Source organism: Citrus sinensis, chromosome 4 (assembly GCF_022201045.2).
Source record: "Citrus sinensis cultivar Valencia sweet orange chromosome 4, DVS_A1.0, whole genome shotgun sequence".
NCBI lineage: Eukaryota > Viridiplantae > Streptophyta > Magnoliopsida > Sapindales > Rutaceae > Citrus > Citrus sinensis.
This window is the reverse complement of record NC_068559.1, coordinates 15,926,155-15,937,194: the sequence shown is the minus strand read 5'-3', so window position 1 is coordinate 15,937,194 and position 11,040 is coordinate 15,926,155. Positions and strand designations below refer to the sequence as shown.

At 29.0% G+C, this 11,040-nt stretch overlaps 1 protein-coding gene across 1 annotated transcript; it reads right to left on the bottom strand.

The window, feature by feature from the left end:
* Positions 1 to 9,098: 9,098 nt before the first annotated feature.
* On the bottom strand, positions 9,099 to 10,205 carry LOC107174551 (uncharacterized). The gene is made up of 2 exons (XM_015525546.2): positions 10,141 to 10,205; positions 9,099 to 9,813 (listed from the first exon to the last, which is right to left on the bottom strand). Exons 1-2 carry the CDS (start codon positions 10,203 to 10,205, stop codon positions 9,099 to 9,101), a joined length of 780 nt encoding a protein of 259 aa, XP_015381032.2.
* Positions 10,206 to 11,040: the final 835 nt, after the last annotated feature.

The window sequence follows — 11,040 nt, the reverse complement described above, 5'->3', positions numbered from 1 at the left end:
TACTTGACCTAAAATGAATAAATGCTTGATCAATTTAAATAAGGAGTTGTGAACTATGTTATTAAAGTACAAAATTTTAGAATGTTACAAACAGAACATATATGTTTGAGACATTGTTACTTTCTTTTTTCAATCACATATATCTTTTACTCATAAATAAAAAATTTTACAATCATACAACAAGATTTGATACGAAAACATTTTTACTTTTTTTATATCATATATATCCTTTGTATTTTTGCTAATAGGTGCTTTAATGATGTAAAAATAAAGAAAATTATCCCATATTAGTAGACAAAATCATGGATTAAGTACATAAAATTTGAGGTAATCCTCAAATTTTAGTCAGTATGTTTTTTAGGTTTGCATTATGCCCATAGATATTATGCGTGGTGAATTTGTTAACTTATGCCCATTTGACTTCTATATTTAAATGGATAAAGAAGACTTTTTCCTTTTTTATTTTTTATGTTCGATTTTCAATCCGTAAATATAAAAAGAGTCCGCCTAAGTTACAGCTGATGCAATACAACCGCCTATAAAATTTTATTCAGCCCCCTATATTTTATATTATTTATAAATTATTCATAAGTATTATTAAATTTAATGCCTTGTGAAATTTCGTTAAACCCCTTGCACTCTATTTTATTTCATTGAAACCCTTAGAGTCCAGTTCGCCTCCTATAATTTTAAATTCCTAAAATACCCTCCATTTAATTAAAAATATAATAATTATTAAATAAATTATAAATATACTTATAATAATTATTTTATTATAACTATAAATATAATTATAATTTTTAAATAGATTATTATTATTAACAAGAATAAAAAGTATTATAATTTATTTATTTATTAACAATAATTAATAATAATTTTTTTTAAAATTATTAATAATAATTAACGATAATTATTATTAATAATTAATTTTTAAATAATAATAATAACAATAATTAAAATAAAAAATTATTATTATGATAAAATGAATTAAGGATTTTATAGTAATTTGTTACAATTTAACTTATTCTGATTTTGATTTTAAGATAAAGTAAACACATAAATAGTAATATAATTCATTCTAATTACGATTCCTGTAATTCGAGTAAATAAATTATTCTTATTTCAATTTCTCATTTTGATTCTAGCTATTGCGATTCTAACTCATTATGTTTCTAACTAATTTCAATTCCTACTTAGTGAACGCACTATAAAATTGTAAACCACTCTATATTCAATTAGACCACTCGATATTATTTACAATTTATTCATAAGTATTATGAATTTTATAGTGCATTCACTAAATAGGAATCGAAATTAGCTAGAAACATAACAATTTAGAATTAGAATAACTATAATCAAAATGAGGAATTGGAATCAAAATAATTTATTTACTTGAACTGCAGGAATTGTAATTAGAATGAGCTGTATTACCATTTATGTATTTACTTTGTCTTAGAATCAAAATTGGAATGAGTTAAATTGTAACAAATTACTATAAAATCCTTAATTAATTTTTATCATAATTATTTTTTTTGTATTTTAATTATTGTTATTATTATTATTTAAAAATTAATTATTAATAATATATCGTTAATTATTATTATTATTAATTTAACAAAAAAATTATTCTTAATTATTGTTAATAAATTAATTAATTATAATACTTTTTATTATGGTTAATAATAATAATAATAATAATCTATTTAAAAATTATAATTATATTTATAGTTATAATAAAATAATTATTATAATTATAATTTATTTAATAATTATTATACTTTTTAATTAAATGGAGGGTATTTTGAGAATTTAAAATTATAGGGGGTGAATTGGTACTATAAGGGTTTTAATAAAATAAAATAGAGTACAAGAGGCTAAAAGAAATTTTACAATGTAAAAAATTTTATAGTACTTGTAAATAAAGATGACTAAATGAAATTTTACAATGCAACTATAACTTACTGCAACTTAGGGGATTCATATAAAAAATAGTGTATTTGCTTGGTAAATTTCTCGTTGTGACACTTTCAAAGTGACCATAATAACCATACATAAGCTGTGAACACACTTGTTTTACTTTGTCTAACAATAAACTTTTTGTAAATAAAAAAAAACTTTAACTTTTTGCAATGTCAAGAAGAATCGCTTAATTAAAATCTAATGTCATCCACAATCATTAAAAAATCGTAAGCTCCTTAACATGAGACATAAATTTGAGTGGCAAAAAATTATATATCAGGATTAGATAATTGACAATGTACAAATGTTTTTGAAGAAATGGCATATATTAATTGTACTTTTCTTATGAGCATAATATATTGAAATATGAATTATGTTATGTTGTGTTCACTTGTTGGAATGAGGGTAGGGAGTGTGCATTCCTTCTACGCTAATGTTTACTTATTTATTTAAGAAGATGAATGGGAATTCACTCCCACTTCTTCTTTTTTTTACCCTTTCTTTATTAAATATAATATAATTATATTTATTAAAATAAAATAAGTTTACATTTACTTAAAAATAATAATATTAAACTTAATTAAATATAATATTATTATATCCATAGAGAATTAATAATATTACTATATATTTATCTAATTTTAATAGTATTATATTTATTTAATGTAATAATTAATAATAAGAAATAGTTTGTTCTAAGAAAATATTAATTATGTACTATATTATTAATCATAATGTATCATGTGTTGTTCTTATCAATAATTTTTAATTTACATAATTAAAATTAAAATAAGTAAAAAATTATGATTTACATAATTAAGAATATTATTAATTATTATTAATTATACAATTAAAATTAATAACAAAATAAATAGTTGATTTTACAAATATATTTTTTATTCATTTTATAATTAAAAACTATAATTCTTTCAATAAGAGTAAAACTGTAATTTGAAATAATTCACTTCTAATTCAAGACAAAGTAATCACATAAATAGAATTTTAATTCCAATTCCACACTCTCATTCTAATGGAAGTAAACAACATACTTCCACTACTGCTTCACACTCTTAATCCCAAGATTTTTCACTCTTTAGGGTTCTTAATTCTCATTGATTATGCTTTTTGTTGTTGATTTGAATCTGCTTTCTATGGTGCTTGGTGTTTGTCATTGGAATGAATATTGGATGTCAGTTATGAAATAGCTTGAGTAGGGGCTTGTGCTTTTATTGTGCTTGATGTTCTCTGTTATTTGCTTATTATTGTAATTATTGTATGCAAGTGCGTAAGTGCGTAAATAGATTTAAGGAGTAGAAGAGCGAGGTTTCACTGATATTGTAGGTCCCCGGCTAGATTTTGCCACATTTTTCAGAGATGGGTCACATAAGCATTCTACTTCTTAAGTATCAATACATTGCATATAAAAAGTACCAGAAGAGCTACACTTTACTATAGGCTTTCATAGTTATTTCTTCTTAAGCATTAGTAGACTGAGGATAAAGAATGTTATATTTAGGTATATCATCATCTTCACAGTCCCTTCACAAAAACTAAATTTCTGTAGAATCTTTACTAGAGTCTTCACTTCCTTAAATTATCTTTAATAACATGTAGGGCATCGACGTTCACAATTACAATCATATTTCCTTCAAATACGTCTCCATTGTTGAAATCATCCATTTCTAGGACCCAACACTTGAAGTACCCACAGTTTGTTTTGTTCATGCATTTATAGCAAAGCTTGTGAAGATTGTCATCTGATTCAGATATCTTCACTTCAGCTCTCATGCGGCATTTGCATAATCACTTTCAAAGTCTAATGAGCCTTCCATTATCAAAGTTATTCCAAACTGGCTCATAAACTTGTTGCATGGTTGATTTGCTTGATGTGTTAGAGCTTTGATAATCCATGGCTTTCAGGCAATGTTGAGCTTGATTTTTTTGAATGATTGTATAGATGAGTTGAGCTGAATGGGTGATGAGTTTAAAAAATTACCCACAAGAGTTTTGAAGAATTTTTAAAGAGAAGAAGAAAGCGTGCTATAGAAGTGCTATGGTGATTTATTGAGCCTGGAAAAGGCTCCATTTATAGGTGCTGCTACTCAAAATATTACCATTTATTTACAATGGTAATATTGCAGCACAATGTCATTTTTTTTTGTATGCAATGTCAATTTTTTTGATCCAATGGCTATTTTGGCCTTTTTATGTAAGTTGTAATTTTGGTATGAATTTTATTACCCATCAATTCATCATATGAATAAAGATATACTTTGGCGGTAAGGGTTTTTTTGGATTTTCAACAGTCAATTAACGTTTCACATAAGGGGAGGTCTCAGTAATTATGTGAATACTTTCTATCGAACTGTCAATAAACTAAATCTTAGGGGTCCCTAAAGATATGCCCCAATTAGGATGATACTATAGAATAACAAACACATGAAATAAGGTTGTTTGAGAAACACAGCCAATTTTACATATTTAGTGGAAAATTTTCTATACATCCACCTGCGATTGACACGTGGAGTAAAAGTCTACAGAATCGTTCTGATATCTTCCAAGCGGAGGTCGACAGGTGTCCCCTAAAAGTGATTGATTGAATAGGATGTTAGGGTAACTGAGGTCTACAAAAATCAAAAGTTTGTGAATCTCCATCATATTCTTTTTGAACAAATATGGTTCTTACGTTCGGCTTTTGAGACAATTTGTTGACAGATGCCGGACTGAATGTGGCCCGGGCTGCTCTTTAGATAATGCAAAGTCAAGATCCACGAGGCAATTTGTTGATTTGTTCCCCCACCGTGGCTCCTACCATGAAAACGTACAAGATTGAGCTTCTAATATGTTTTTGACCATCTTCAACTAATCTTATCATGGGTTGTCTGGCAGTGGTCACTTCTTCAATTGCTAAAGTTTTCATCAAAGTGAAATTGAAAATTGTTACCTAGTGTGGGATATTAAGTAAGATTATGTCACTGCCTTATGAGCGTATGTAGTATGTCTGACTATGAATGCACTGTATGCCTGCAGGGTCGCGAGTTCGAAACATGAAGAAGATAAAGATTAATATTTAATGGGCTAAAAATTTTATTTGATTCAGCAAGATTTCTTCAAAATTAGTGTTCTCACTCATGACTTAAATTAAGACTTTATTCTTAATATATGAGCAAGATTTTAACCCTAAATCGTTTTGAATGAGTTCAAGAATCACGAGATTTTGTTAGTTGAATCAATGACTGGTCTTTAAAGAACGAAATTGAACAATATTTTGTGAATGAAATGAAGTATGTTCCCTGTCTGTCCAAGGATAAAGAAGCAACTGCTGCGCAAATTACGATGTTAGAAAGTTCAACTCTTAAGAAAGACAAACAACGAATGGTGGGATTATCACCTTTATGGCTTTTGGCGACGTAATGAGTGGGGGCAATTCTCCCATCAATCGAGCAAATTGCAGACTAGGGACATTGACTTGTGGTCTCACCTGTCAACACTCCATTTCTATCACCAGTGCATCCTTTTTTGAGTAAAATTTATTATTGTGAAAATATAATTTAATTAGTTACTATTCCTTTGCTTATGAAAAATTTATTGTGATACATGAAATAACTATTACATTTAATAAACGAAATTATTCAAAAGTTAACAAATTCAGCCCTATTGTAATCTAAAACAATTTGAAAATAATAATAACCTATCATGTAAGAATTAAAAATAAAAGTTTTTGTACCATTTTGAATTTATTAGAATTTTTTTGGTCAAATCTCAAAAGCACAAGTTTAATGATAATAACTGATAAGAACTGATAATGTTATAGTGAAAATTAAGAGAAAGATAAAGTTAACTTAGTAAGAAGGAATAAAAAGAAATATTGAAAGAGAGAGAAACTAGTTTAAATTTGACGATTTCTATAGTAAAGAAAGAAAATAGTTAATCAAGGTAATTTTGTGATTTTTGAGAATTTGTGAATTATTTCAAACACCCATAAAACACATCCATTATTCAATATATAATTTTTTTCCTTAAACCCCAAATATTTTATTTCCAACTTCTTAAACAATACTAATTTATATATGAATAAGAAGCAAATCCATATTTTGAAAGATTTACTATAAAGGAAGTGTGACTATTTTCTTTTTTCTTTTTAAATAAAAAACTGTTAAGATGGCCATCTTTTTAGCTTTTGAGTTTCAAAAGAAATTAAAAATTAAACATATCTTAACCCCAAACTTCTTCTTTTTCTTTCTCAATTGCATCACAAACCATTTTGAACATCTTCTTCTTGATACTCGATTGCCCAAATTTGCTTTTAGGGACCGAAAATAATATGAAACACATTCTTTAACAACAACAATTAACTACTAAAATTGTGTTAAAGAACTTATTTACAACTAAAATTGATCTCAATGTTGTAAATATATGCTAAATTTCTTAAAGATTTTCTATATGGATGTGTTGAACAGTTTTATTGGTATTTTGTGTAAATAAAGATAATTAATTTAATTGGTTTAAGTAAGATTTTTTTTTGTGTTTTAAAGAGTGTACAAAAAAAATTAATTTTTTAAAATTTATTTGGTGAATTTAGATAGTGATAGCCAGAGAGTTCAAAATTATTTTAAAATGCAAATGGTGTTACCCATATTAAAAATTTAGGGCTAATTTAGTAATACTGTAACTTTTAAAATAATTATTGTTAACTATGTTATAGAAAAAATTTATTGTGAAGAGAATCAGTTAAAAATATTTGATGAAATTTGTTTTTAAAAGTGCTGTGAGTTTTAAAATCATTCTATGTGTTTGTTAAATTTTACTCTAAAATTGCTGTAAAAATATAAATAACTAAATAGGACATTTGACATAATGTTGAACAAAATTTATTCAAACATGTACATAAAGTTTTTTTTTTATCATGTACATGTAATAATTGATAACTAAAATAAATATTTTATATTATTAATTTTATTTTTATTTTATTATCTCAATATAATTAATAATAATAATAATCTTTTTAAAGTTAATAATTTTTATTTCCTAACTAATAAGAATAATTTTTTATTTTTATAATACACATAAGGATACATATGGAATTACATTAAGTATAAAAGTGATTCTCCAAAATAGATTTTGGAAAGCTACTCCTTCCTTATTTTTCAAAATCTTCCAAAATCTATTGTAGGTGATTTTATGAAAAAAGTGATTTCTAAATAGTTTATCAAACACCAAAATTAAATTTTAGCTTTTCAAAATTACCTTTAAGTCTTTCGAAAAGTAATTTCAAACAGGCCCTTAAAAACAAGAAGAAAAGTTGTGGGTCAATATATCAATAGTAAATATCTCCATCGGATAAGCACTCATCACATTAGAGCTATCATGAATACTTCTTCGCTTTCTTGACAATCTTTTAGAGATGGACAAAACAGGAAATGAAAAAGAATGAGAAGGATAAATTAAAAAAAAATATAAAATGAACTTTCATACTCCAAAGAATATTTTTGAAAATGATCTAAGAGAGAGTATAGATGTATGCAAGTATGTGCATACTTATGTATGCATGTATGTATGTATGTATTACTTATTTAAAAAAATCAAGATTAAAGTTGAGTTAATTTAAATGCAAATAAAAGAAAAAAAAATTGGATGCGGATTTTAGAAAAGAACTCAGTTAAGAAAATTAGAGATAACAATGGACTAGGTTGGACTTTTTTGAGCTTGGATTTTCTTAAAGTTTTTAATTAAAAGTTACTAACTATATTCTCTTAATGAGTTGTTAGTAAAATTAAAAAAATTAAAAAGCTAAATGAGTTTGAGCTGTTATCAAAATTTTTGGGTGGTGAATTAAGATGTCAATAAAAGTTGGATGACAATTTGGTAATTTCTTACACACACACACTCGCACGTATGCACATATATGTAGAAATGTTCTAATTCAAAATCTTGGATTGGTTAAAGTCTCAGAAAGATTAATAATGTAATGACATTATACTATTAAACCGTATGGTTTACTAAATTTTTCAGACTTTAATGGAATCCAAGATTTTAGAGCAAATCAATCCTCTAAACACACACACATATTGAGCATATAGGATTTTTTTTATTCAATATATATACACAGATATATTATCTTATTATTTAAATTAAGTTATTAATTTATTGACTATTCAGGTTGAAAGGGTATATGAAAAACGAAAGAGTATTGGTGAACTCTTGTGTGCTTAATTATGAGAATGAGATAAGTTTCAAGCACTTTCAGAAGAAGCCCAGCGTCGTGGAGGGTGGAGTCGTCAGTAGTGACGATGGATCCAACCTGACGAAGATATTTTAAAGAGAGTTTTGGATTACCATTAATGGATTTGTAGCCGTAAGCACTTCCGTTTTTTTGCGCAGTGCACATCAACCCCTAAACGGTAAACAGTTGTGGGTTGGACCTCTTTTTTTTTTTTTAGGATTGTTGGGCTCCTTGGCCCATGCTCTTTGCCGAAAAAGTTTTGCTAACTTCTTAAGGGCTTCAATTCTCTTCTTGAAACGTCAACCAATAAGTCCAACAAATAATGAACAAAACATAAATGAATTGACATATCAACGACCTCATCACACTCGTATGACAGTCGTACTCGAAATACAGAAGACTCAGTCATTAATTATGTGATAATCCAAATTGCCACTCTGGCTCCACTCCTTTAAAAAAAAACAAAAAACAAAAAACAAAACTTGTTACAATTCTATAGATATATTATACAATTTTAGGATTTTAATTTTATATATTTGTAATCAAGCCCTAATGTCTGCTCGGAACCAAATAATAGGAAAATTGTCTCTAATCTACATTTTTACGACGGGGATCGAAATGAACTTCTATGGAGCTTCAGGGCATAAGGAAATAAGTGCAATCTATATAAATTCTAAGCTTAAAAAAAGGGGGAAATAATAAGGAGTTATGGTGCGTTTACTAAAGTAGAATTGGAATGGATTGAAATCAAAATAGACAAGAATGAGAATGGTGTTGAAATGAAAATAGGAAATGAAAATTAAAATAAATTATTTATTTGAACTATATGAATTAAAATGGAAATGAGTTTGGAATGAGTTAGATTGTGACAAATGATTTTTTTTTTTTTTGAAAAGAAAGTATGCCTTTCAATTGATTAGCTTAAGAACAAGTACATAATCTCCGGTGGAATTTCATCCAACCAAATTACAATTTCCTTCTTTTGCAAAGCTAACTTTGCTAATGAATGAGCTGCATAGTTACAATCTCTAGGGCAATGCTGAGCTTTGAAATTCTGGAAATTCTGCAGATTTTCCTGAATGTCAGAGATCAACCATCCAATTTCAGTTAAGCTACTGGACTTCTTGTTGATTAAGTCAATAACTTCCAATGAATCCGATTCAAAAATTCTAAAAGTAATATTAGCTTTTTCAGCCACTTGTAGGCCCCATTCCATAGCTGTTGCCTCCGCCATTGCCACACTACCAGGAAGCCTCAGACTTTTAATTGCAGCTGCTCTGCAGTTTCCATCTGAGTCTCTCACCACAACCCCCAACCCTGCCATTTGATTCTCAACATCCACAGCCGCATCAACATTAACTTTTTGCCATCCATTTGGAGGAGGACTCCATTGCTTTTGCCTCTCAGCATTCCGCTTTGTCTTATAAGCTATCTCCAGTTGTCTAATCTTTTTAAAAGACTCCACTATCGCCTCTGCATTTGCTACTACTCTAAGAGGGTTTTCTTGTTTCCCTTCAAAAAGCCATTTGTTTCTTGCATTCCAGATAGCCCATAGTAAAGCTGCTACTTCAGCTCCCTCAACTTTAGCATGCTGTTGTGGCCAAAATTGCAACAGCCAAACAATGTCACACCTGTGAACTCCACGAAATTCCTCTGCCAGATTAGAGTACCTCTAGATCTTCCTTGCCCTATTGCGCTCTACCAAGGCATGGGACACCGTTTCTACATGACAGTAACAACTTTGGCACATTGGTTCTTGCAAAACCTTTTTTTTCCATAAGTTTTCTGCTGTGGGCAATAAATCGTGAGCTACTCTCCATAAAAAAAAGTTCACTTTTTTTGGAATTGCAAGCTTCTAGATAAAACGCCATAGGTATTGATCATGATTTGAGCAGCTTGGGTCCTCAGGGAACTTTATTCGCATAGCAACTTGGTATCCACTCTTGACCGAGTAATACCCTTTCTTATCGTAGTGCCATATCAACTGATCCTCTTTTGGTCTTTTTGGAAGTGGAATCTGCATTATGGCTTCTGCATCTTCTGGCCTAAAATGCTGAAGGATCAAATCTTCCCTCCATTGTTGCTTCTCGTCTATTCACTCAGCTATTGTCGTGTCAGCCCCCATTGAAAGAGCTGATATTGGCTTAAAGGTTGTAGGTTTGGGGATCCAATTGTTTTCATAAACCAGCACATTCTGTCCATTCCCAATTCGCCATCTCGCTCCTTTGTGAACCACTTGTCTTCCCCAAACTATGCTTCTCCAAACAAAGGACAGTTTTGATCCTAGGCCAGCATTCATAAAACCCGTATGTTTAAAATATCTAGCCTTTAAGACTCTTGCCACCAGCGAGCTTGGAAATTGCATAATTCTCCACCCTTGGTTTGCTACAAGTGCTTGGTTGAAGCTTGAGAGATCTCTGAAGCCCATTTCGCCTATAGCTTTCGAGTGACTAATTTTTTCATACTGCCCAGTGGATACCTTTTCTGTCCTGTTTTGTTCCCCACCAAAACTTTGCCATTGCTTTTTGGATATCCTCACACAGTCCTAGAGGAATTTTAAAAACACTCATGGCATAAGTTGGAATAGCATGTGCAACAGCTTTAATCAACACCTCATTTCCTCCACTTGTAAAGGACTTATGTTGCCAACTTGAGATTTTATTTAGCACCCTTAACTTAACTTCGTTAAAGAAACTCTTTGTCTTCCTTCCTATCATTGAGGGCAGTCCCAAATATTTTTCATGCCGAGAGACCACCTTTAGCTGGAAAATCTCGCTTATGGCTGCAATTTGATCATTCCTTGTGCCTTTATTGAAGAACATCGAAGATTTCTCGAAGTTGAAGATTTGCCCAAAAGC